This window comes from Thamnophis sirtalis, unplaced genomic scaffold, assembly GCF_051295495.1.
Source record: "Thamnophis sirtalis isolate CommonGarterSnake01/CBP01778 unplaced genomic scaffold, rThaSir2_p1.2 scaffold_8, whole genome shotgun sequence".
Taxonomy (NCBI): domain Eukaryota; kingdom Metazoa; phylum Chordata; class Lepidosauria; order Squamata; family Natricidae; genus Thamnophis; species Thamnophis sirtalis.
In genome coordinates, this window is record NW_028261388.1 from 50,834,232 (window position 1) to 50,861,465 (window position 27,234).

Consider the following 27,234-nt stretch of genomic DNA (forward strand, 5'->3'; position numbering starts at 1 on the left):
CTAGATCTATTTCTATTTGTATTCTCACCTTATAATAGTTATCCTCCTTTAATGTTACACACATTGATGTCAATTGGATACCCAAATATTTCACTTTTTTACCACCTGTATTCCCTATCAACTCTCTTTTCTGTTTTTCTGTCATATTTTTCACCAAACGTTTTGCTTTGTCTTTATTAATCTTCAAACCCGCTACTTCTCCATATTTTTCTATTATTTCAACTAGTTTTGGCCCTGTTTCTATTGGATCCTCTATAGTAAACACCAAATTATCCGCGAATACTTGTCATTTATATTCTTCTTTCTTTTAAATATTTTTTAAACTTGCATTCTATTTTTTTCTATAGATGTAACTATTTAACCTTCTGAAGCCTAGAAAGTTTTTGCAGTTCCTGTATAAACAGGGAAAAGGAGGGAAATACTTTTCCTGGAAGGTCCTTGTTTAAAAGGAACATAAGCCTTTTTTCATAGAGAGGATTTTAATTATTTGACATATATAGTGTAAATTCTGTGTGCTTATTTTGCAGTACTAGAAAATAATTTTTTTTCCTGTGTCATAAAGTCTAAAATATTGAATCTTATATGAACTTTAATTTTATGTTTAGGTATGCTGCTAGATCTTAACTTTATGATTACATCAAATTTACTTAAAGTTGTGTTTATAGTTTTCTAAAGTTGGTTTATTTTTCAAATGAAAGAATACCAGGAGGTATGGTTATATACAGTTTTTTTGATGTTCAGTTTAGTAAAAAAAAATTATATACAATACATTCAAGGCTGTAAATCTGTGTGTGTATATGACAGTACTAGTACACAGGATTTGTATCACATTGATTGAACACAAATAGGGTTTAAAAAAAAGAAATTAGGGATACCTAACCTGAAGGCTCCATGCATTTTTGCAACATTTTGCAAGGTTATTATTATTATGGTTTGTTGCACAAGTCAGTCAGATGTTCAAGCTGGATTTGCATTTTTATCCACTTATCAAATCTTTCCGAAGGATTTGAGATAGGCAGATGTTGATGTTTGATGGTATTAAAGGTATAGTTACTAGATATAAGCTGTTCTAAGTAAAGCTATATTTGGCAATTGACTGATGGTAATTTTGTCAATGCCAATGGTGCCCCAGTTATTTTGGAATTGCGCCCAAGACGCCTGTTACTATTGGTACTACCTTTGCTTTCTTTTGCCACAATTGCTCTATAGCTATTTGCAAGTCTTTGTATCTTGTTATCTTTTCAAATTCATTCTCTTCTCTTCTGCTGTCTCCAGATACTGCCACATGCACTATCCAAACTTTTTTGATGCTCTTATCAACAGTTGTTAAATCTGGGGTGTTACATGGCAGGTGTATGTCAAATTCTAAAATCCCAGAGCACTTTAGCTTCATCTTCTATTATTTTCTCTATTTTATTCATATGCTTGCAGGCAAATTTTATTTCTTGCAGATTTTCCAATCTACCATTTTTGTTACTTTGTCATGCCATTGCCATTGTAGTCTATGCAGTCTTGTTTCAGCAGCTAACTAGGTGATCCATTGCTTCTTCAGCTTCTTTGCGGAGGTGGCCTTTGACTTCTCTTGCTGTCTTCTAGCTGTGAATATATGTGTTCTTAGCTTGGTCTTATACAGCCCCTCTGTCTCTTTCTTAAACTTTCCTGGTCTTACATGCTACCAGGTTTGGTTTTATCTGCTTTGTCTGCTATTTTTTAATGTACAGTACTGGCCATGTAAATACTTGCCTTCCCATATCTCTTTACTGTTCTTAATTTGGTCTTTTTTGTAGGCCAGTTTGGTATCTCAACAGGCCTTCCTGGAATATTAGCTCCAGTGTATTTTCTTCATTGCTCTTCAGATATTCCTCTAGTGCCCGTTTTTCCTTTCTCAACCATCTGATGCACTTGCAATATTTCACACCCATCTACTTTCCTTGGCAAATAGAGTCTGTCAACATCACTGCAAAAATGAAGGGCATGATTCGTTATCATTATTTTTCTGATCTTCCTATCCAGGGCTTTTAGTTCTAGTTCTACTTAAGTTCAGTCTACTATTTGAACAGTGTATCTAATAACTGGAATAATCCAGGTGTCAATTATCTTGATAGTATTTCCTCCACTGAGTGGACTTTAAGAACTTCTTCACTCTCTTGATATATTCACTACTTTTTCTTCACTTCAATATGCTTGATGTCAGCTTGAAAGATGCCCAGGTATTTGTTGTTATTGTATTCATCCAGGACCTTGATGTTATTTCTATAGGGCATCTTCCTTCAGTTTTTACTATTTTTCCCCGTTTGATAATGAGCACGGCACAGTCCAAACTCCATTGTAATATCTTTGTTGTATATATATAGGTTAAGGGTTAGCGTTAGGTTTAGCGTTAGGTTAAGGGTTACGTTTAGGGTTAGATTTAGGGTTAGGTTAAGGGTTAGGTTTAGGGTTAGGTTTAGGGTTAGGTTTGGGGGGGGTTAGGGTAAGGTTTTCGCTTTATTTTTACATTTTTCGATCACAGCGCGATGTTTTCGTCGTGCTGTGATGACGTCAAATGCGTGCTTTCGTCGAGCACGATTTTGTCCTCCGCGGTTTTGTGGTGGAACCATTTACTTAGAACCAAATTAGAGGAAGAAGTAGTAAAAGAAACAAGGATAATATGGGCAGATATTTTTGATGTTTGATAGCATGGCTTTGCAGACTTTGAAGATTGCAAGGATTGGTCGCAAACTTTTTCATTATTGTCGTAACTATGAACGGTTACTAAAAGTAATTGCTAAATGACGAATTACCTATTGGTATATAACATTGAACAATTCCTCTCAGCTCATTCATTTATATGCATACCTCTGGAATGCTTCTCTTTACACCTTTTTAAAAATTTAAAATGTTGTTCAAATGTTCTTTCTAACAAGGAGCCAGACACGCAATTAGTTGTATTTTTTATTTATTTTTATCTTAGTATAATAAACATCTTTTATGATGAATTTTAATACAGTATATAAATTTAATGAATAGTTAAATATACACTATTACCTAGTTGAAATGTATTTGAATATAAGTAACTCAGGTTGGTAGTTGAGCTGTTGGTCTGAGCTCTGAGCTTAGCAATTTGGTTACAAACGTTTCATTACCAATTGAGGAGACGTCGTCAGTGCACTTTGAATATTGCTCATCTGTCAGAGCATTGGTCTTTAAATATCTTTTTATGTGATGCAAACTGACTGTATCTCCTCGAATGCTGATGAAACGTTTGCAACCAAATTGCCAAGCTCGGAGCTCAGCCCAACAGCCCAACGCTATTACCTGGTATTGTTTCCTTCAGATCATGACAATGTATGTTAATATATAAAAGAAATAAGCATAGTTGTTGAAGCATAGTTGCATAAGAGGAAAATAATTAGGCTGTAAATATTAATACAGATTTAATTTAAGTTTATTTTTTTATATTTTACTGTTATTTGCCTTCAGTTATATATGTTGTGTCTCTTATATTTAGATTACATTGTCCTAAGTTGGTATAATTGGAATTGCTCTCTGGTGGGTTTCTTGGATACTATTGGTTTTCACTATTACTGTCAATAAGACTTTGTCAAAGCTTTTTGTTTCAGTCACTACAGATTTACTTACATTTCATTAATTATAATACTATTGCTCTAAAATTCTTAAATACTCTTCATTTGGTAAAAGTATTATTTATGGAAATCATTGTAGTTTTATGTTTTGAATTATTACATTTGAACAGGTTGATGAAAGCCAAACTGGAGAGCCAGGATGGCTTGGAGGTGAACTGAAGGGAAAAACAGGATGGTTTCCTGCAAACTATGCAGAAAAGATGTCTGAAAATGAAATTCCAAGTTCCATAAAGCAGCTAACTGATGTGACACCTGTTCCTAAAATTTCATTGCGTGAGACCCCTTCAACACCTATGGCACCACCTGTTCCTACAGATTCAAGCCCTACGAGCAACAACTGGGCGGACTTCAGTTCAACGTATGATTTCATTGGAATTTCAATTTTTCTTCCATTTGGTAATTGTATAATGAATGACTGTGATAAATTATACCATGTTCACAATTAATTTTACAGGAGGTTTAACGTACATACTGAAGCACATCTGCCCTTAATTTCTGGCATATTAGTGGTTTCAAAATTGGTCAGCACAGTAAAATTGAGTTTAAAAATGATTTTTTCCCCAATCCTTTTTACTCTCTGCTCTTAGAAAGTGGTTAAAATTGTTTTTAAATTACAAACTTTAGAAAATATTCAAAAAAGAAAAGTATTTGAAGACTTTAAAAAATTCAAGCCACATAAAAAGAAATCCATGGTCATAATTGCTTGCAGAAATTACAAGCAGCTATTGTTCTGTTCCCTCTTTGTCACCCTGTTGACAAGGTGGCATAAGGCCTCTAGGGCTTCTAAGGCCTCATGGTGAATATCGGTTCTGAACATTTTATGTCTTGACAAGATCATGCAGTAGTAGTAATAACGAAAAAGATGCAGGAATCACCAGTGATCCAGTATTATCATGATTAGAGAGAAGAGAAAACATGCTTCTTAATTATGGTAATGATTATATCCATCATCTCCCTTTATGCAGATGGCCAACAACTACTAGTGATAAGCAAGAAACAGATAACTGGGATGCTTGGGCAGTTCAGCCTTCCCTTACAGTTCCAAGCACAGGACAGTTAAGGCAAAGATCTGCCTTTACTCCTGCAACTGTTACTGGATCCTCTCCTTCTCCTGTTTTGGGTCAGGTGAGTTGATATTTGTGAATAAGCTAAATACCATACGGGCATAGATGTTATGGGGTACTGTGTATCGTACTTGTGCTTTATTAAACAAACTATTAATGGATTAGATAAATAATAAACTGATAGTTTCACTTACATGAATAGGCAGGAAAACTACAATTTGGGAGTTTCTGGGTCCATACTGTCCGAAATGAAGAACGCACAGTAATGCTAAACAAATACATTGGAAATTTCACAGTACCATTATAACTTCACAATCTATGAAAGTTGTGCCTTCTCATGCCCATTTTATTGATTATAGTATATAAAATAAACTCAACCTAACTTTAATATCTAACTAGGGTGAAAAAGTAGAAGGACTTCAAGCACAGGCATTATATCCTTGGCGAGCCAAGAAAGACAACCATTTAAATTTTAACAAGAACGATATCATCACTGTGTTAGAGCAGCAGGATATGTGGTGGTTTGGAGAGGTTCAAGGACAAAAAGGATGGTTTCCTAAATCCTATGTGAAACTTATATCAGGTCCTATAAGAAAATCAACAAGGTAATTCTTTTATTTTACTACATATAATAGTAATGGAAGGATTATTTTAAACAGCTGTTAAGATAATTATGTATATGAACAGGTGTATATAAAGATGGTTTAAAGAGAAAAAATAACTTGTCCATAATCTAGAAGTAACAATGTATAATTTACACATAGTAGATCAATGTATTTTATATTATTTTCTAGTTGTCCTCACTGAATAAAACATTGCTGCAAGAAAACATTGATCCTCTTTTTTTTCTCCTTAGTATGGATTCTGGATCTTCAGAGAGTCCTGCTAACTTAAAGAGGACATCACCAGTTTCAAAACCTACATTTTCAGGAGAAGGTTAGACTTTTAACTGGAAATATAGTGAATTATATGGTAAATTTTGTGCACAGTAAATGTTTTAGATTACAAAATAGCCAAGCTCTATCCAGATTTTCCTTTATCATCTTCTCTTTACAATTATATAGGATTGTTACTTAATAGAGATACTCTATTGTTTAGCAATAGCATTTTGAGTGAGAATTCTAGCAGAAATGAGAAAACACATTTGGGAAACATTACTTTGTCATATGCTAATTTTTTGTATATCCTATTGTCTAAATTCTTTCATGCTTGCATATTATATTTAAATTTACTTTTGGGGTCAGAAGTGTTTTAATTGAGACCCCTTCTAGGTGGTTTAAAGTGTTTTGGACAGATGGCTATCTAGTCTCTGTTGAAGATCTCCAATGTAGGGAAACATGCCATTTCATGACACTATTTATTCCATTAATTGGCAACTGTATCATCAGGAAATTTCTCCTAATACCTACCTGAAGCTACCGTTTCTCCCCAAAAATAAGGCAGATTCTTATTTTCTTTTGACTCCCAAAATAAGAATTTGACCTTATTTTCAGGGAGATCTTATTATTTTTGAGGTGCAGGAGGTGGCATATTTTCAGGGAGGGCTTATTTTAGCGCATTCGCTCAAAACCCAATTTGGGCTTATTATCCGGGGAGGTCTTATTTTCAGGGAAACAGGTTACTTTCTGATATTTTCAACCATTGGCTCTGATTCTGTCTTCCAGAGCAACAGAAAACAAATCTACTCTTCTTTAGAAATCTAAACATTACAATCATGTCTCTCCTCATCTTTCACAATCTGAATATACCCAGTTTCCTCAGATAATTTGTTTTTCCCTTCCTCCCCATTTTAGTAGCCTTGCTTTGAACTTGTTCCAGTTCCAATCTTTTTTATAAGTGTGAAGTTGACACAGTATCCAAGCGGACCTGACCATACAAAACAAGTCCTGTGTTGCAGACTTTTTGTTCTTGTTAAACATCCCAAAATAGCAGTTGTTTTTTAGCAGCTGTTTCACACTTCTAGCCCTTGCTGAACTTGTGTACTAGAATACCCCAATCCTTTTCAGATTCATTGTTACCAAGCTAAGCTTCCACCATCCCATACCTATATATGTCCATCCTACATATGTCTTCATTTTAACACACACACCCAATTGCAGGATTTAACATTCTATTTATTAAATTTCTTTCTCTTCATCATTTCATCATACCATTCAAAGATGTCTAGATTTTTGTGCTTTAGAAGTTAAACTACATACCTTTCATAATAACTTCTTCCAAACTTTGTATTTTGTTTTGGATTGAGAACTAGGATGTGTACTCAACACAAGAAGTATTATTATAGTTACCGTATTTTTGGAGTATAAGAAGCACCGGATTATAAGACGCCCCAAGGTTTTGAAGAGGCTTTTTTTTTAAAGTAGGTAGGTAGATAGAGGGATAGAGAGGGATAGAGAGAGAAATACAGTAGGTAGGTAGGGAGATAGAGAGTAGATAGGTAAGTAGGTAGATAGAGGGATAGAGAGAGAGAGAAATACAGTCGGTAGGTAGGGAGAGTGAGAGAGTAGGTAGGTAGATGTTGCCAGGTGTATTTATCCATGTGCTGGAGAAGGAAATTGCTGACAACCTGCAGCACCTAAGACTTGTTTCTGCTGGCACACCACTTGATCAATGTTTCTGCTGGCACACCACATCATCAATCACTCTAACTAAAGAGCTTTCCGAAAGGAAAAAAAAAGGCCTGTGTTTTTTTTTTTCAAATAAAAGGCATGAATAGCCTTGGGGGGGGCTTGCAGAGTGCTCCTGGGGGGGGGGGGTGTTGAGGGGCCAAAAATGAGCAAAAAACAGCCTGTTTTTCACAAAAATGGCCCCGTTTTTTGTCAAAAAAATTGCATGCATAGCCTTATGGAGGCTTATAGATTGCTGCTGGCGGCTGGAGGGGCAAAAAACCGCCCCATTTTTTGCTCATTTCTTCCCTCCCAGCCCCCAGGAGCTCTCTGAAAGCCTCCATAAGGGTATGCACAGCCATTTTGGTAAAGTGGGTGGGGCTTTGGGAGGCAAAAAAAATGCTGTATTCGATGTATAAGATGCACCCAGATTTTCAGCCTCTTTTTTGAGGAAAAAAAGTGAGTCTTATACTCCAAAAATACAGTAGGTCTTCATATACTGTGATGAGAATATTAAAGTCCAATATCCAGAATTTAGTTAAAAGTGTTTTGTGGGCCTTTGAGCTTTATATTACAAGAAATTATTGTCTGATAGGGAAAATTGATATTAGTTTAAATTTTCATTTATAGAATAGAACTATTTAAGTAGAAAACATGCACTTAACTGTAAATTTTGTTGCTTTGGACAGTAAGATGGGTGGTATATAAATTTAATAAATAAACTAGACAACCTATGTCCCATTGGATCATTGTTTCAGAAGTATTTCTTTACATAAACAGAGAAACAGAATTACTATTGTTTTATATTCACATGCTAAGAGAAAATGTTTTTCTAGGGAAAGTAATCCCTCTGAAATTGCTTTTTTTATTCTAGAACCCTCCTGTAGTAAATTTGTGACAACTAAAAATCCTATTTAAGGAAAAAAATTAAGATCAGAAATTAGTCTATGTCACATTGCATGAAATTAATCTGCAAATTAATTAATTATAAGCATTTTCTCACTTTCAAATCATTTTGCTTTTTAGAATATATTGCTATGTACACATATGAGAGCTCTGAACAAGGAGATTTAACATTTCAGCAGGGAGATTTAATTCTTGTGACCAAGAAAGATGGTGATTGGTGGACCGGAATGCTGGGTGAAAAATGTGGAGTGTTTCCATCTAACTATGTTAGACTCAAAGACTCTGAGGTAAAATTCATACGTGTGTATATTTATTAGACATACTTTCCCTATGTGACTGAAAATTTTAAATATGATTGATGATTGCAAAAGCTATCAAATTAAATAAGAATGGAATAAAGGAAGAAACATAAGATATGTTGAACTAAGTAGCTTTTATTCATTGACTATCCTTCAGATTCTGAAGAGTATTTTAGATTCTGGTGAATTACTGTGTTCTGGAGGATCAATTATGCTTAAAATATTATTCATCAATATACTGTATGTGTATTCTGTTTCTTAGCATAAAATAAAAATATATTTATATACAGTTGTGGTCTAAACCATTTAAAATTGACCAGGTGTTACTTTTTGATAAACATGCATGGACTGTGTTACTTTTTTTTTTTGAACTAAGCAACTGTAATGAATATGAACACTGATTAAGTGATATAGTCATCTTTTTTCTTAAGTACAATTGACAATTCTTTATTGCTAATACTTATACAACTGATACAAATTATTGTGTTTAGATCTTGATCATCATGCCTCAGTCTATTTTCTATTTTGAGGTTATATGTATATAATTATTAATTGATTTGGTTTTTAAATCACACATCAATTAAGTTTCTTTGTAGTATATATAAATACCAAATGCCTAATTATATTTTAAAATGTAATGTATACAGACATTGTAACTTTATATTAAAATATAATCATTATTTTGACAAGTGAGGTAAATATTTTTCAGTGAATAATTAAACTTGTAGGCCAATAGAAAGCAATATTTTTTCAAAACTGTCTAAAGTCCAGTTTAAATGGCAAAACACATATTGTATTAAGAAGTGGCTTCCACAAGTGCGGAGCTACCAAGAACAATACCGTATTTAATTCTGAATAACAGTTAGAAAGGCTAGTTGCCACTCGAAACACGATTCCTTGGATGATATTTGTGGGCATTGTAGGAGGAGGCACTGTCAGGTATCCTATATACCCAAATACAGTAGGGCTTTAAAAATAGTAAATAATTTGGGAAAAGAAATTGGCAGCTAATACAAAATTTAAGAAACAGTTAATATGATTTCTATAGGATATTCTGGAAACCAACATGATTGCAGCATTTTGTCCCAATTGAAAACTCTTAAAGATATAAAGTACAAGGCGAGAGAAGAATGTTCTGATAGCCCTATCCAAGGGAAAGGCAGCCTGCGTCCCAGTGTAAGGCAAGAGGCGTGTCCAACCTGGGCAACTTTTAAGACTTGCAGACTTCAACTCCACAAGTCTGCATGAATGGCTAGGGAATTCTGGGAGTTGAAGTCCACAAATCTTAAAGTTGCCAAGGTTGGACACCCCTGCTGCATATGGCTTCTCACCAAGCTCTCCAATCTGTTTTCAGGATGGCTCTGTTTTTTGTATTGAAATATCCACCCTTCCTCTCTCATGGTGATGGAGCTTGATTACAGCTTGTCAGGGCTGATTTGAATTTGGCAGAGAAAGGAGTGTTCAAGGATTCTACTTACTCTCTTCAAAGCCAGATAGAAAGGCAAGCAATTTAGCCAACTCCCAAAAGGTTTAGATGGTAGGAAAAAAAGTTCTCCATCTAGGATTATAAGAATATCAGTGTTGTGTTACTATTGAGTAGAAGTGAACTGATGATGAATTCATCTTTAAAAAAAAATTATAATACAGATTAGTTTTGTTATGTAGCTGCAGAATATTTTTGCAAGTGTAATACAGATGGCTTTTGAACTTTTTTCTTACTAAATGTAGTTTGCTACATTTACTAAGGAAAAGGAATTAATTGAATAGCCCTTGCTAACCTAACTTTGTTTTGTAAAATATTCTTTGTTGAATTTAAAATTATGCTTATTATTTAAAGGTTCCTGGAATTGCTGGAAAAACAGGAAGTTTAAGCAAGAAGCCTGGTAAGCTGTAAACTGTACTCTGAGGAAAATGATGTAGCATTTGTAAAATATTTCTCACTCTTCTATTTTCAAATTAAAGATATAAGCTGCTATTTTTATTCTGTATTTGAAAAAAATAAACTGGAAATGTCTCAGAGTATATTTTTTTGGATAGATGAATCATTTTGCTAGTCTCTTTTTCTGAATCTAAAATCAATTTTTGTTTGTTTTGAAGATTTTTAAAAATATAATAGGGATGAGCTTTTTAAATTAACCTATTACCTGTTTTGGTGAATTTCCAAACATACCAATTCATTTTGTATTTTAACTATTTTATGTATCATTTAAAAAATAAAAAATTAGGAAATATGTCATAATCCAAATTTTGAATTTTAAAAAAAACAATAAAGATTAAATAAGAAAAAAAGTTTTATTCTGTCTCTGTCCCTCAGTTTTTCTGTCAAATTTCTGTACCAGGAAAAGTGGGTTAAATTTCATTGTTAGTAATATATACTTTTGTTAACTGCTATGTTCTGTCAGACTGCAAAGAAACGGGGGGATTACTTTGTAATCCCCACTCCAGAGCTTTGCAAAATAAAATGTAGTAATCAATGTGAAATTGCAATGTGTTAATTTTTGGGGGGAGAGGTGTACGTTTAGGATTCAGTATTACAGTTATAGTAACTCTTCTTTTTGCAGTTTTCTGATTGTTCTTAAGCTTCAGTTCGGTATTCTCTCCCATCCCGTACAATTAGATATTGTACTTTATAAAAGCAATTTATTTATTAGCATTAGCAAAAATCTTACAATTATATTTACAATACTACTTTCTTTGGTAAAATTGGCATGGGAGGGAATTAGGAAATTGCCCTTATTTATTTCTTCATTCATTAAATTTATATGGCGTCCATCTCATACAAGTGATTGTGGAAGGCTAGCAACAATTCAAAAATCCAGAAAAAAGTAAGAAAAAACATAAAATAAATAAACATTTGGAAAACAGCAAGAAAACAACCATCAATAGATATATTTCAGTAAAGCTAATCCATAGGTCCAGCAGGTGCACTGACCCCTTATATTCTTTTGCAGTGTAGTTGGGATTGGCTTCAGGGGCCACAAGAATGAGACTTGGAATTACTTAATACCATAAGCCATTTGTAGGCAAACCTGCAGGCTTTGTGCAACATCCAGAAGGATGTAGTGCATATATCATGTTGTGCCTAAACAAAGTAAAAAGAGTTAGGATCAATATATTTCTACCATCACTGACGATGGAAACAATGGGAAGTCAGGCTTTTTTCTCTCTTTGTAATCACTAGGGAATCCTACAGCTCCCTCTTTTCTCTTAGGAAAAGGAGATCAGTATCATTGCCATTCTGCTAATAACAAGCAAAAAGGCAATGGGTTATTTTGATTTAGTGCTGTAGGAGAAAGTAATTATTCACAATGAATTTGGTCCTGTATAATATCTATCTTGTACAGGGCGGGGCATAACCTTTTCCTAGGGGGTCACAGCAACACTTGTAATAACAACACAAATAATTCATACACCATTCGAAAGCCCATCAAAAACTGAGTTTATTGACACGATTTAATAGTCAGTATGACCACCATTAGCCCTTCGAACAGCATTCAAACGAGGTGGATAAGAACACAACAAATCTTCAAACAGTTCCGTTCGATTTTCCAGATTTTTCAACACAGTTTCCAAATTCATTCTCAAAGTTTCAACCGAAACAAATTTAACATTTAATAGCTCATTCAATTCAGTTTTTTATGGGCTTTAAAATGAGGTGTCGCGGAAGTTGTAAACTGCTGTCAATCTTGCTGTGACCCCCTAGGAAAAGGTTATGCCCCGCCCTCTGGAAAATCTGGAAAATCGAACGGAACTGTTTGAAGATTTGTTGTGTTCTTATCCACCTCGTTTGAATGCTGTTCGAAGGGCTAATGGTGGTCATACTGACTATTAAATCGTGTCAATAAACTCAGTTTTTGATGGGCTTTCGAATGGTGTATGAATTATTTGTGTTGTTATTACAAGTGTTGCTGTGACCCCCTAGGAAAAGGTTATGCCCCACCCTGTATATTCATGCTCATGGATGCAACCATGAATGCCTGAACTGGCCTTTGAGGCAACTCATGAGGGATAAAATGACTGCATGGCTTGTATTTTCTTATGCAGTTGTTTTGTTTTTCCCCAATGTTATGTTATAAAAGGTGTGTGTGTGTGTGTGTGTGTATTACAATTAATATATATTGATGATGTAAAATGGGCTGTCTCTTGGCATAATTGATAGTACAATAGATGTATGGCTAATTGAAGTCAAAATATAACTTTCAGATTAATGAAAATATTTTTTTTAATATATGAACAGAAATAGCTCAAGTCATTGCCTCATACACAGCAACAGGCCCTGAACAGCTTACTCTTGCTCCTGGTCAGCTAATACTTATAAGGAAGAAGAATCCTGGGGGTTGGTGGGAAGGAGAACTCCAAGTAAGTTACACGAAAATTGTATAAATTGTAGAACTAGTATTTAAAGTTCATTTACTATACCCATAAGTAACGCAGACCATTTTAGTATTGTGTAAGGTAAGTACGTATGTAATCCTGATTTGCTGAAAATAAGTTGTTATTCCTTTCTCATCAGGCTCGTGGGAAAAAACGGCAGATAGGATGGTTTCCTGCTAATTATGTGAAACTTTTAAGCCCTGGTACTAGTAAAATCACACCAACTGAGCCCCCTAAATCAACAGCATTACCTTCAGGTAAGTAACATTGTTGAATGTAATTATATACAGAATTCCCTCTTTTAGGAAACTTTAATTCAAGGGATGATTTCATACTGTTGCATTAATTTTTCTTTTAAAAAGCCAAATACATTTCAGATGCATTGTTTGAGCGAGTTACTGGCTAGTTTTTTACAAAACCACTGTCTTTTTGAGTGACTTTTATTAAATCTAAAATATTGCTCTCAGTGCTCCTTTCTGGGTGTAACTTTCACATCAAATAAATGTGCAAATTTTTTGTGAATGGCCAAGTTGTCTTCTGCATAATATTATCCATCATTATTGAACTTTTTGTCAAATATTTTTTTTAACATAGTTTAAATATGCATGCATACATCAGAAAACAGCCATAGGTCATAAGGACTTCGAATCAGGGTACAGTATCTTTCACTTCAAAAGCAAGTAACCACTTTTAGACAAATTTTAAAAAATTAAAAGCTCATGTTCAAACCTACGCTTGCCAAAATGGAAATCAAAAGGATACATATTGTGGAGTACTAAATTATATCAAGAAGCAAAACTTCCAACATCTCCAAATGGCTAGAGAGATCTAAACTCAGTTCTTCAGAGCATTCTCTTCATAAAATCTATCCCGCAGCCTAGAGTTAAAATACCTAATTTACCGCATTCTTTAATAGCACTCTTTATTAGGGAATCTGCTGCCATTGTATATAGTAATCCTATGCCATCAAGCTAGTTCTCTTTTGGCAATTTTGCATCTTTATCAAAATAACCAGCTCATTCCTACTTCCAGTGACCAGAAGCAAACATTTTATGCTTTACAGCAGTATTCCACCTAAGGAATTTTTCAAATAATGATACATTGACTAAACAGGTATCAGTCAAGGGAAGTAATTATATTCTGTCAGTCAGTCAATCAGAAACACTTTGGTTTATTGTTTTGTTCATTTCCCTATAAAGTCAAGCTCATAAAGTTCTCATACAAGTTTCAAACAAGCATTCCAAGAAGGAATATCTGGTAGTGCACAAAACTGATATATGGAGAGATGAAGTTTACCAGCCATCTCTACACAAACACACGTACACACACTAAGGATACCATGCATACCTGAATGGAAAAATATATCATTCTCCAGTGCACTGCTCGGAGAGTCCAATGCTGGGTTAACACAGCCTATCTGCCCTTGGACTGAGTGATGTTTTTAGTTGACCACGCCTCCCTTTGCCTCTGCATGCTCAGTTCGAAAACTCAGTCCGTCCGTTAGGACTGTTTTGGGAGAGCTCCAGTCTAAGGTCAGATAGGCTGGAAAGTTTCCCACTTTGGACCACGTTTGGATTCTCATATTAGAGAAAATTATATCTGTTACAAGAACTGTCAAAGATTTGAGGTTTGTGTCGCTTTAAGAGGGCACCCGGACTTCCCTGCAGCTGCTGGTCGCAAGCGCTCCAGGGGACTGTAATCCCTCGCCCAGCGGAGGCTGGCGATCTCTACACAAACACACGTACACACACTAAGGATACCATGCATACCTGAATGGAAAAATATATCATTTATTTGTACACCCAGCAATTGCTAAAAGAACGGGGACTTCCACTTGTTGCCTGCCAAACTATAGTTTTTCTTAGATATTAAGACTTGCTCATTGGAAGATCATTTTCTATTCTAATCCAATATACCTATAATTAGCTACATGGAAATTGACAACTTTGGAAGTTGGAAAAAATATTTTAACTTCTTAATACAATCAGCTGTTAGCATCTATTATATTGCGCAGTGCATGGAATAAATAGAAGTGGAATAAATGATCCTTGTAGTACTTTTCAACTGATTTTATTAAAAAATAATCAAGAAACAGCTCTCAAAAGCCTTCAGCTTCTCTGAAGAGGGACTTCAAGCCAATCCTTTTAAAAAAATAGAACAATCCACTTTTCCTCTTTCCTGTCCAGCTAGAATTCTATCCACTCTTCTGCTCATTAGAGATTCTCCAGCGTATTTACCAGCAGGACTCATTAATTATTGTGCAAAAATAAGTTGACTTTTAAAAAAATGGCTTAATACAGAAAGCTAAGACTTACTAGTCTTATCTTATTAGATGTTATCTCACAGTCATAATCTCCTTAGCGGCATTTTTTGTTTTGTCCAGCATGCTTCAGTTCTTAAACTACTTTTCCATTCCCTATGGAATGAAAAACATAGGCATAGCAGTGACTTTTTGTCAGTGACTTTTTAGTTTCTTCTAAGAGGTAAAGAGGTAAAAAGTGGATAATAATGAGTTCTTATAAACTGAGGACCATGTAGCAGTGAAGGGAGTTGAGTAGAAAGAGAAACTAATAGTTCATCCTCATGTCTAATCCAGTAATCGGAATAGGACTGGGTGTCATCCTTGAGCTGAATAGGCTTTTGTCTCCAAAGGTCGGCATTGTGGTAGCACAGGACTTTTGCAAGTCTATATTTCTCACATTTTTTTCTGCCTTTCCAAGATCTGGCAGAATTGGAATGTTACAGGACTCATCAAACAAGCAATGTCAACTCATAAAACCCAGGGAGCCCTTTGAAACAGCATCCCCTATTCCCTGAGTTCCAGATCAATCAATCCTAATAACCTTTAGAAGCCCAAAGACCTGGTTCTCCCCTCAGGAACAAGGCTAACTAGGCTCATTTAACAGTGTATATTTGTCCCCATTATGATGTTTTTGTTGTGTGTGTTTGCTTTTTTTGATGTTATTGTTTTTAATGCTCTTGTAAAGCACCTAGAGTTGTTTGTCAGGTAAGCAGCATTAGAAATCAAGTAAATACATATGTTCGTATACATGTCCATCTCACCATTTTTTTAAAAAAAAGAAGTGTGAAATATAAAAGGGTGAGGAATAGTTAGGAAGTTTTATGTAACTAAGATTCCACCCAGCCGGTGTTATTTATACTTGGTCTGTGCTATAATCACATAGAACCAACTTACTATGAGTTTGATACCAAAGCTTTGGGAAGCAATGTATCTTGAGACTGCTGATTGGTGTGCAAGTTATATTATGAGGTTTAGGCCATGAGTGATGCAGGTATTGACATGTCCCTTGTAGATAATATTTTTCCTTTATGAAAATCTCTAGCCTTATCAATTGTGTATTGTTTTACAGTGTGCCAAGTGATTGGTATGTATGACTACATTGCACAAAATGATGATGAACTAGCATTCAACAAAGGCCAGATCATTAATGTCCTTCATAAAGAAGACCCTGATTGGTGGAAAGGAGAAGTGAATGGGCATGTGGGTCTCTTCCCATCCAACTATGTGAAATTGACAACTGATATGGATCCAAGCCAGCAATGTGAGTGATTCTTTTCTTAATAGTTGCTTAAGATAGTATTTAAAAACATGCAGCATTGCTATAACTCTGCTGTGTTTTGCAGAATGTGGAGCTTGGCTGTGCTATATATTTGCCCAACTCTCTTTGAAGACCTTCTATATTGCAAGCCTAAATTTGTGTTGGTTTTGAGTTCCATTTCCCTTGTAGCATGATACCTTTATCATTTTGCACCATGCTGTTTACATGCCTGGCTCATTTTCCTAGCTTGAATTTTGCTCATTGTTTTGTTTTGCTTATGTGTTGTTTTCCTCCTTTTTCTAGGAATCATATGTTGTCCATCCCCCACTCAGGCTTGAAAGTCCTCAAAGAGACCCACTATCCCATATCACTGTCCAGAGGGATGATGGGAGATGCAGCCTTGATCATGTGACTTCCAGCATGATCATCTACTGCCTTCTGAGTAGAAGAACACACTGCAGAGCAGTTTACCTCATTTTACATTAGTTGCATGTAATCGCAATGTTTTTAACTTAATATCTAAGATATAGAAGCAAAATTACAAAAAGAGTCAAAAACACAGGATAGTGGGTCCTTTTGTGGCTTTCATAGTTACCCACCTATTTCTCACCTTGGCATAGGTGCTTTCAAGGGTATAAATATTTTAAAATGCCTATTTTAGCCTTTTAAACAAGCATTTTTGTCATTGCAATTTTGTTATTGCAAAAAGACCCACTATCAAGGAATGCTGCATGTATTATTAAAATTGTTGCAAATGTCCATAAATCTGAGACTTGTATTTTTTGTTTTGTTTTGTTTTTCACTTGTCCAGTGTACCTGGTGTCTGTCTTTTTCCTTTTTATGTACTACTAAAAGAACAGGATTTAGTCTGGTTTAAAGAAAACTAAAATGTGCTCAATTAAAAGTTCAGCTTAAGGTATTTGTACCTTGTATTGTTATATGTTGGGTGTTCTTTTAGTGTGTGTGTGTGTGTGTGTGTGTGTGTGTGTAAATACATCATGGACAAGAAGTTAATTTCCTTCCATGTGCAAGAAAGGATATAAGTGTATAATACAGTTATTCTCATTACCTTATATTTTGCACGTTTATTTGTAACTACACATAATAAGCACCTTTTTGTTCTGTGTCTCAGATTTCTTTGGAGTTTTTTTTGCCTTTTTATATAAAAATAAAAATATAGCATTTATCTATTTCTTGAGAATTAACATGCCTTTTCAAGTTGAAGTTTTATCATCACTGTAATTTAATGAATATGGAACAGACCCTTTAAGCAAGTATCTTATTTTGACAAAAGAATGTATAGAAATACCTTCCTGCAATTAATTTCCAATGTTTACATTTTTTTTAAACTAGACTGTGGAATTTATACAAATAACATTAAGTGGAGCTTACAGTTAAATTTTTATGTAGATGTGTTGTAGCCTAAGCTATGTTTGTCTTTTAAATATTAGTTATAAGCTCTCAATTAAATACCTGGTGCAGCCAGCACATAGGAAGGAAAGCCCTATGCCTGAAGCACAATATAGCAACTTTACTAATAACCTTAACTTTTTCTGTTTGTTTATGTATTTTATCTAAATTTTCTGCTGGCAATGTTGTAATTCCTTATGTCCATTCACATGGTGCAAAGAACAAGAGAAGCTCCTTATACACTTGCACTTCAGTATTTTCATTGGTATGAATGTAAAATATATAAATATATAAAACCTGCAGCTTTAACAATTGTAATACAGTCTTTACAATTAGCTACATGTATAGATAATTAAATTCTTCCTATAAAAGCTAGACTAAATGTCTCTGTGTTCTTGTTCCTGCGTATCTATTGAATTTAGCTTAGTGACACTAATCTCAAAGGAATACCCCATATTTCAGTTGCAGTATCAGAGGCCATCAGCAGTGGCTTATTTTAATTTCCAAGTACAGCTGGTTGTTTTTCAACATGCATACAAAGTGTCAGCATTGCTGGAATGCCAAAATGGCCAATACTAACTTTCTATCTCTGATTCCTATATATATTCCAGTTTTTATCAGATTAAAATTTAAGACTATTTTTTCTTGAGATAGCATTCTCCAAGACCATGTTTCTCAAAAGCTGCTACAGACTTTAAAAATATTTCTTTACCTCTGTGTGGAACAGTTATTTTTTCATTTCCTAGCAACTATGTAGCCAGCTTTTGTATTTGTTGCAATATAAATTAAGCTTGTTTAATGAATCCACTGATAGAGTCAGTTCCAAAATGTCCTAAATGATAGGACTTTTTTTTAAAAAAAGCACAGGATCTAACTACGGTATTAAGTAAGTTTGAAGACAAACCCAATTATTCCTAGAATGTTCTCTAAGGGAAGAATATCAATGTGGGAACTGCCAGTGGGAAAGCAATGAGCCCTGGATTCATTCTATTTTTATTCTATTTATTTGAATAATTATTGTCATCATTGAAAACTGCATTATTACTGTTGCCACCACTGAGGAACTAAGAGATTAGAATAAACTTGCATTTCAAAAATTGAATTTTCACTATATTCTATGTCAGTGATGGCTAACCTTTTTGGTGCCGAGTGCCCAAAGTATACATATGAAACTGCAGAATGCTTTGCAAGTGCCCCCGTGCATGTGCCCCGCCCCCAGCATGCATATGCATCCCTGCACATGCGCCCTGCCCCCCTCACCCATTTTTGGCTTCCAGGTTGGTGCAGGAGTTTTCCAGGCCCAAAATGGGGCATGGGGAGGGGGGCTCATGCGGCGACCCACATACCTTGTTTTGGCTTCCAGATTGGTGCAGTTTTCCAGGTCAAAAATGGGGCACGGGATGGGGGGGGTGTCTCGTGCGGCCACACACCCTTTTGGATTCCAGATTGGTGCAGGAGGCATTCCAGGCTTAAAATGGGGCATGGGGGTGCACGCACATGCGTGAACCCCAAAAATGCAATGCGAGTGCTCCCCGCACATGCATACTACCCCCCCACATGCTTGTGTGCCTCCCCCTCATGTGCCCCACCCCCTGTGTATGCGCAGCAGAGACCCAAAGACCAGCTGGCCAGTGGGAGATATGCGTGCATGCGTGGTGGAGCTGGGCTGGGACGACGGCTGACGTGCCTGCAGAGAGGGCTTTGCATGCCACCTGTAGCATTTATGCCATAGGCTCACCATCAGGGTTTTATGTAAACGATTAATTTCTTGAAGCATAGTAATTTAATCCACCATTGTGGACTGAAGAATCTCACTACTGAGTTAGGGCCATTTGGAAAATGGCCCATGTATATCTGCACTTTGTTCCATGGTGAAACATTCAGTTATTTTCACAGTCAATATGTTAAGATTCTTTTGTGTATTTTAGTGGGCTATTGTCTTAGATATCTTTATACACTCATTACTTAGGAGTTTAGTAAGAATCATTGATTTGTGGGGTAAGAAACATAATTTAGAGCCCGCCAAACCATGAATGTACTAGGTATTCAGGTAGACTTTATTGGTTCTTGAGTATTAATTATTATATTACCTAACTCGGTAATATGTATATTAAATTGAATCTATCTTACATGAGCAAGTTTAGGTTGGTGGTAGTATTTTAGGTTGGTGGTATTTCAGAGAGTCATTGTTATTCCTTAAAAAAAGGCAGTAATAGAAATCCTCAAGATACCATTCCTCAGCTCATACATACTGGACATCTATTGACCTACCTCCAATATCCCCTTTGGGTTGTGGAAAGGGTTGTGGGAAAAGTGGTTTGGCTCAAGAGAATAGAATAGAATTCTTTATTCACCAAGTGTGATTGGACATACAAGGAATTTGTCTTTAGTGCATAAGCTCTCAGTGTATATAAAAAGACAAGATACATTCGTCAAGAATCATAAGGTACAACACTTAGTGATAGTCATAGGGTACAAATAAGCAATCAGAATACAATCAATATAAATATAAAGCCCCAAAGGAAACGGATTATCGGGATCTTGCATGGAGACAGCATTAATATATGCCCTATAGTATGAATGGGATAGCAGTAATTCACCTCTCTTAATACCCTTGAACATTATAGCATACCCTGCTCTTTGGAGCACCTTCCATTTTGGGGTTCAATAGGTTCCTCATTTTCCAAAGAACTTTGAAGACCTAGCTTTTCAACTCATTAAAGTTATTTCTGGATTTGGGGCGTGTGTTGTTTTTGGGAGGCATTGGGAGTTTTTGTGTTAGTTTTCATGCTTTTTACTGTATTATTGTGTACAAGCTGCCCAGGGTTATGATGCATAAGAGGGATGGTAACATAAAACATTTAAATAAATAAATGATACGATTGAAATGGTTTGTGTGATTGTAATGGTATTGGGAAATAACTTTGGGAGACAGACAAAGAAATGCAGCCAAGGGAATGGACTGATAAAAAGCAACTTAGCTCCCACAAGGAATGTGGATGGGGTAAGAGGCTCAAAAGCGACCCTCCCACATTTCCTGGGCTGTAAAAAGGATGGGGAGGAAGAAATGTACTTTCAGTCTTGCAAGACTGATGTTAGCTTTGCAAGGTAGGCCAGAGAGGAAACACGACCAAATGAGCTAATTCTACTTTATAGTAGAGTTTTAACAGAATCTTGCAAGTCTGAAAGTACATTAAGCCAGATTTTCAAGGCCTTATGATTCTTGAGCAAAGGTAGAATGAGGTAGGAGCTAGCCAGGGTGCTATTTTACAAATAAAATTTCAAGCAAAATTTGGGTGGGAACAATCATGTTGGGTGGGTCAGATTTATGAGCCATTGTGGCATTCTGTAGTGACATGACCATGATTCATGCTGCTTTTTGCCAGTTTGTGGTATGTTTTGCCAGCTTCTGGCAAAAATGGGCATTCAAAATTTGATTGTTCATGCATTATTGCATTGGAATACAATAGATTATATTTCGGGAGGGGGGTTACTTCTAAGTAAGGGACATGGTAGCTCACTGGCTAAGAAGGGACATGGTGGCACAGTGGCTAAAATGCTGAGCTTGTTGATCAGAAAGGTTGGCAGTTGGCAGTTCTAATTCCTGGCGCCGTGTAACGGATTACTTGTCCCAGCTTCTGCCAACCTAGCAGTTCGAAAGCATGTAAAAATGCAAGTAGAAAAATAGGAACTTCCTTTGGTGGGAAGGTAACAGCATTCTGTGCACCTTTGGCATTTAGTCATGCCCACAGAGACGTCTTCGGACAGCACTGTTTCTTCGGCTGTGAAATGGAGATGAGCACCACCCCCTAAAGTCGGGAACAACTAGCACATATGTGTGAGGAGAACCTTTACCTTTACCTTACTTCTAAGTAAATTATATTATTTTATATATCCTTCATAGTTTTATAGCCAGAAGAAACTGAAACTTCAGTAGAATTTTTTTTAATGTCTTCCAGAAAGAGTAGTGTAGAATTTAAGGAACAAGAAATCTTATATGGGGTGACATAACTTCAGATAATAGAAAAATACAATAAATAAATGATATAATTATGAACCAATTTAAAACATTGTTTGTAATACAGCAATAAATCATATGGATCCTGAGAATTTCTCTCCCAGTATATTTCATTTCACTTATAATAAATCCATCTGATACAACTAAGACTAAAAGAGGATATTTATAAACCTATAAAAGAAAGAAATTAAAATTAAAATGAATAACTGTAACAAGACTTGAAGAGATATTTCTGTTTTGATTTGTTACATTTTTGATCAATAACCCAATGAAGTATGTTGTGTTTAGAAGCAATTTCCTCACCTTCAATATCTTCACATTTGAATGGAGGAATTTTTGGTATTTTATTAAAGTGTATTGGGCCTGATGAAAATGTATTTGTTCTCATCTACCATCTCTTTGTTGGATTCTTGACTAGCAAGACAGAAGAATGAGAGGAACTCACCAGCCAGTTGCCTTCCAACAAAGCATACTGAAAATGGCACACTTGCAAATATTACTTCATTGCAATTCTCATCTAAAATTGACGTATTTGTTAGGGCGATAAAATTAACATCCCAAAAAAATCACAATAATAACATTCTTTTGTATTAAGAATGAATAGCTTCTGCTTACAATATTCATACAAATCAAAAGAGGAGGATGTGATATATTAATCTACAACATCATAAGATAAAAACTATTTCTATACATAATTCAAAAATATCCACTGAATCATACATAACTATTACTGTATAAAGATAGCACTATAAATAGGGAAGAGATGGTGCTGAAAATGGAGGACTGTCAAGAAATGATTAGAAGGCATACAGTACTTTGTGAAGCTATAATTGAATCAAACTGATTAGCTTTAAGGAGCTATTAAAATTACTCTTGTAATTTGTGAAATAATGGGAAGTACACAAAGTTTTATTCAAATCAAATCTTCATTATGGTCATACACCAACATAGAACTTTATTGTTTCTATAACCTAGGATTTAATACATGGATTTCATGTTAGCCTGATAAAACATTCATGCAACATTTTTTTTAAAATAGTGGAAAAAATCTTAATTTACTGCATATAATCTAAAATATCAAAATATGACCATATAGTGCAAGTGGAAATTATGTTTAATAAAGTGGGATGAGAATCAAGGAAACTTAACAAGGAATCCAAAGAGAAGGTGATTTATTTACTAGAAACAAAGTTATACTGCAGTAATAACATTTGAAATTGTGGTCTTTTTCCTTTAAATAAATATCTGTCTTGGGGAGACCTCTTTTTCTGGTGACTTGCAACCCAAAGGAGGCCAGAAAAGGATGGTGTTTGGAGTTGAAGTTCTGCAAATGCTAATAGGATATAGTTAAGCAACAGGTTAGAAGCCAGGAGACTGTGAGTTCTAGTCCCACTCTAGGAATAAAAGCTAGTTGGGTGACTTTGGATCAGTCGCTTTTTCTCATCCTAGCTCATTTCACAGGATTATTATGAAGAAAATAGGAGGAGAAAGAAGAATTTGGATATATTTGTTGCCTTGAGTTATTTGTAAAAATAATGACATAATAAAAAAACTTATGCATATAGAAGTCTTTGGAATTAACGTTTTACTCTTTTCAGTTTCTTTCGCCATGGTTCCTGTTTGAAGCTTAACATTTGTGTTCTATCAATATTAGTTTTAGATTATATCTAAGAATAATGGAGAAAACCGAAAAAATAGTGAGCAAGAAACTGTATTGTAATTTCATTTTAATGTAAAGGTGAATGTTCCTTTCAAAGTCATTTTGTAGGATTACCATTCCACAGACAAATGAAATTATGATATTTTATAACTTAAATTGATGCTTAATTTTGTAATAGCTGATGGACAGCAGAAAATAAAATCATATACAATAGATCTATGGCCTGTTAGAGTTGACTTTTTTAGAAGAATAGACATTCTCATACAGTGAAAAGTGTATCTTTAAGCCAGATCTAAAAGGTTACCAGGATTCTTCAGGAAGCAGCAATTCACTGCTGTGCACAATAAATTGTACTCTAAGCAGCAAAAACCAAGACAATCTTAATGTTATGGTGAGCACAAAGTGGTTAAGTGGTTAAACTCAAATTACAACCTGGAATCTCATTTATCCTGCAGTGAGAAGAAACTAAGGCAGTGTGTGAAAAATGGAACACAAAAGGATGATAGTAATCAGGCTGGTAATTCCCCAAAAAAACCAAAGGGCCTAATGCAAACCACCTTCATTATACTGTAGCTACATTCACTACGTTCAGTTATGGCAGGCTGGTAATAATGTCAGATGGATAACAAGTATAAATCTGGGTAGATTATTAGCTGTCTGTGTATCAAACATCAACTTTCTAAGGTCTACAGCAAAAAGAAATGTTGTGTGGAGGAAGATTTCCAAATGCTTTCAATTTGCTAGAGCCTTACGATGCTAAGAAATTAATAGTAGTCAATTTTTACATGTTGCCTTGTTTTCTTTTAATATCCAAGTCTAGTTACTGTTAAGCTAAATAACTCGACTCGTACCATGGGAAAGATGTGTTGGTTCATTGCCTAATTTGATATTTCTTCAGTTTTTAATTTACTTATTAGCAGTACTTCTCAGCATTTTAATATCAAGGAAGCCAGTGTTGCTTCTTAAAAAATGTGTTTCTGGTTAAAAAGAAGCCGTTCTAAAAGCAACACCATAAATTGAAAGCTATAAAAAAGGGAGCATATTTTTTTCAACCATATTTTTCAGGTATATTATTGAACATGGAATATGTTTGTTATTAAACAATAACAAGATGTCATGGTTTTCAACACAAATCTTTCTCCAGGACAATGGGATCTGATAATGTTATCCACCTCAACTAGAGAGTATTAATTGAGTTCACTAATAAAGTGACAACCAATTTGAGCAAACCTTCAAACACGCAAAACCTAACTAAAACGATACATTACACATTAGAGCTCCAAATGGAAGTAAGGCATCTCTGAAAAGCAAAATTACAAAATGCATAAGAATTCTTAACCATTTCCACTGTTCAACTAAGTCACATATTGTTAAGGAATCCAGCAACCTGAGAAAGGCTACTTTAAAATGTAAGAAAAAATATTGGATTCTAATATCATTGAGTAAAAGTCTTAATTAATTAACTAAATTTATATACACCCCATCTCACTATCAAGAGACCCTGGGTGGTTTACAGCATTGTAAAAACAAGTACAAAATGTTGAAATATTTAAATATTAAAATAAGCAGAGAGTAAATAAATTAAAAACCAAAGCAGATTAGTGGTAGGTTCTTTCTCCTAGTCTACTAGCTACTGCAAGCATAGAATGATGCCCCCATTAGGGTCTGAGGCAGTAGTTAAATTCATTTTTTTTACTACCGGTTCTGTGGGCGTGGCTTGGTGGGCGTGGCAGGAGAAGGATACTGCAAAATCCTCATTCCCACCCCACTCTGGGGCCAGCCAGAGGTGGTATTTGCCAGTTCTCCAAACTACTCATAATTTTTGCTACCAGTTCTCCAGAACCTATCAGAACCTGCTGAATTTCACCCCTGGTCTGAGGCCCTTTTCCTAGACCTCATTAATCAGAATTCCTTGAGTGGAGTCTTCTGTGGAATAAGTGGGGTAAGCTAATTCCATTGGGGTAAGGTGATTGCTCAGATGGTCTTTTAAAGGGTCATAACCAACATCTTGAATTGGTGTAAACTTTAAATTTAAAGCTTAAATAGTATTTAAACATTCCTTCTTTAGCAATCAGTATAAGTTTGTATTCCACCTCCTGACTGGCTAGTTGTCATTAGTACATTATTTTAATTGTAGATAATGTTGCTTATACTCTTACACACATTAGACAATTCCCATTTTTCTAGTTTTGGGCATTTCTTCCAAAAGCTTTATGATTATTATGTTTCTTATTATTCACACTGGATCTTCAGAAACTGCCTTATACTAAGTCAGACCATTGGTCTACTTGACCAGTAGTAAAAGCTTTAAGAGATTCAGAAATAATGGTGGGGCTGTAGGCATTGGGCCAAGGAAGCTTTTTCTATATACCTCAGTCAACTGTTGACATTTTGTTGATTTGTATGCCAGGTTTTAATGCAGCATTCACTAATTTGGAAAGAAGCTAGACAACCTTCATTTTCTTGGGCTGAGATTTTTGACTTTCAAGAGGCAGATTGGGAGGGACTTCAGATTTATGAGCGAGGTCAGGACACAATTACATTTGTTTCATTTTGTTTATATTTAAAGGTAATTCAAATTAAGCCCAATTAATGTGATTTCTATCAAGCCATGAACTTTTGAATGTCTCTGGAGGCACCCAAGGCTTTTGAGAACCACATAATCCTCTAACTATCAGAGTATAAAAAATTATAGATAATGAAATGCCAACTTGAAAAAATAAACTAAGATATAGATGAGCAAAGCAGGGGAGCAACATAAAACTAAACTAAAACAAAGGATGTTAACAATAAAAATATGTTTTCCAAACTGAAAAGTGAACTTAATAGTATCTGATTGCTTCAGAGTATATATCTCCCTGGGCATATGGTATATTTGTATGCAAATGACTCTGGACTACTCACACATTCTCGGCCCAACTTACCGGAACTTCACAAAAGAGTTTTGGGTAAAAATGGAGTTTGTGAATGAATGATATCTCAAGTTCCTGTAAGAAATGTGATATATAAATCTATCAAAGAAGTACATACAGAGTATGCTGGGCAAAGGAATGTTTACAAAAAATGTTTTAGCTGGTAATCAACTAAAATAGATTTCAGTTTGACTAAGGTGGTAAGCTGCCTTACTTAAAATGCATGATCTGGTGCTGCTCATTAATTCAAATTCTGCATTATTAAACAAAATCTACAAAACTATATAGAAACCTGGTTTTCCAGTTAATCAATATTTTAATGAAATAATATAAATAAATATTTATATATACGTACAAATTGGAGTACAGTGTTCTTAATTGCAGTATGCACACACACATTGTGGAAACTATGAGGTGCTAATCTTTTAAGCAAAATGTTTCTATTTTCTCCTTTGGTTACTGTGAATAGAGCATATATTTCAATTCAAAAGTATAAAAGCACATTTTTTTCCAAAATGTTTATATTTGCAGTTTGGTAAAGTAATGCCGAACACATTTTACTGTAGTGCTGTTTAATGCTTTAGAAAGCATTTATATGCTTATATATGAATCATTCAATCATGTTAAATTAACTTCTATAATCTGAAATTGTTCAATTTGGATACATTTCTTAGATTTAGTAACATTATAGCATTAAAATGGAGCATATTTGAAAGAGAATGAAGTTTGAGTTATTTGCAGTTTCAATAGTAACAGTCAATAACTAAACATTATCATGTGGGTTTTATGCAGAATTTTA

The 27,234-nt window shown here is 34.9% G+C and overlaps 1 protein-coding gene across 7 annotated transcripts in view; it reads left to right on the top strand.

Moving 5' to 3' along the window:
* ITSN1 (intersectin 1) overlaps positions 1–27,234 on the top strand; it is a 104,747-nt gene that overhangs the window by 63,459 nt on the left and 14,054 nt on the right. For all 7 annotated transcript variants that reach the window (XM_087721620.1, XM_087721618.1, XM_087721619.1 and 4 more), the window contains 9 exons: positions 3,737–3,984; positions 4,592–4,751; positions 5,090–5,295; positions 5,547–5,626; positions 8,323–8,489; positions 10,339–10,384; positions 12,739–12,860; positions 13,015–13,132; positions 16,247–16,438. In XM_087721620.1, the coding sequence (XP_087577746.1) occupies positions 3,737–3,984; positions 4,592–4,751; positions 5,090–5,295; positions 5,547–5,626; positions 8,323–8,489; positions 10,339–10,384; positions 12,739–12,860; positions 13,015–13,132; positions 16,247–16,438 (1,339 nt within the window). The remainder of the gene's footprint in view (positions 1–3,736; positions 3,985–4,591; positions 4,752–5,089; positions 5,296–5,546; positions 5,627–8,322; positions 8,490–10,338; positions 10,385–12,738; positions 12,861–13,014; positions 13,133–16,246; positions 16,439–27,234) is intronic.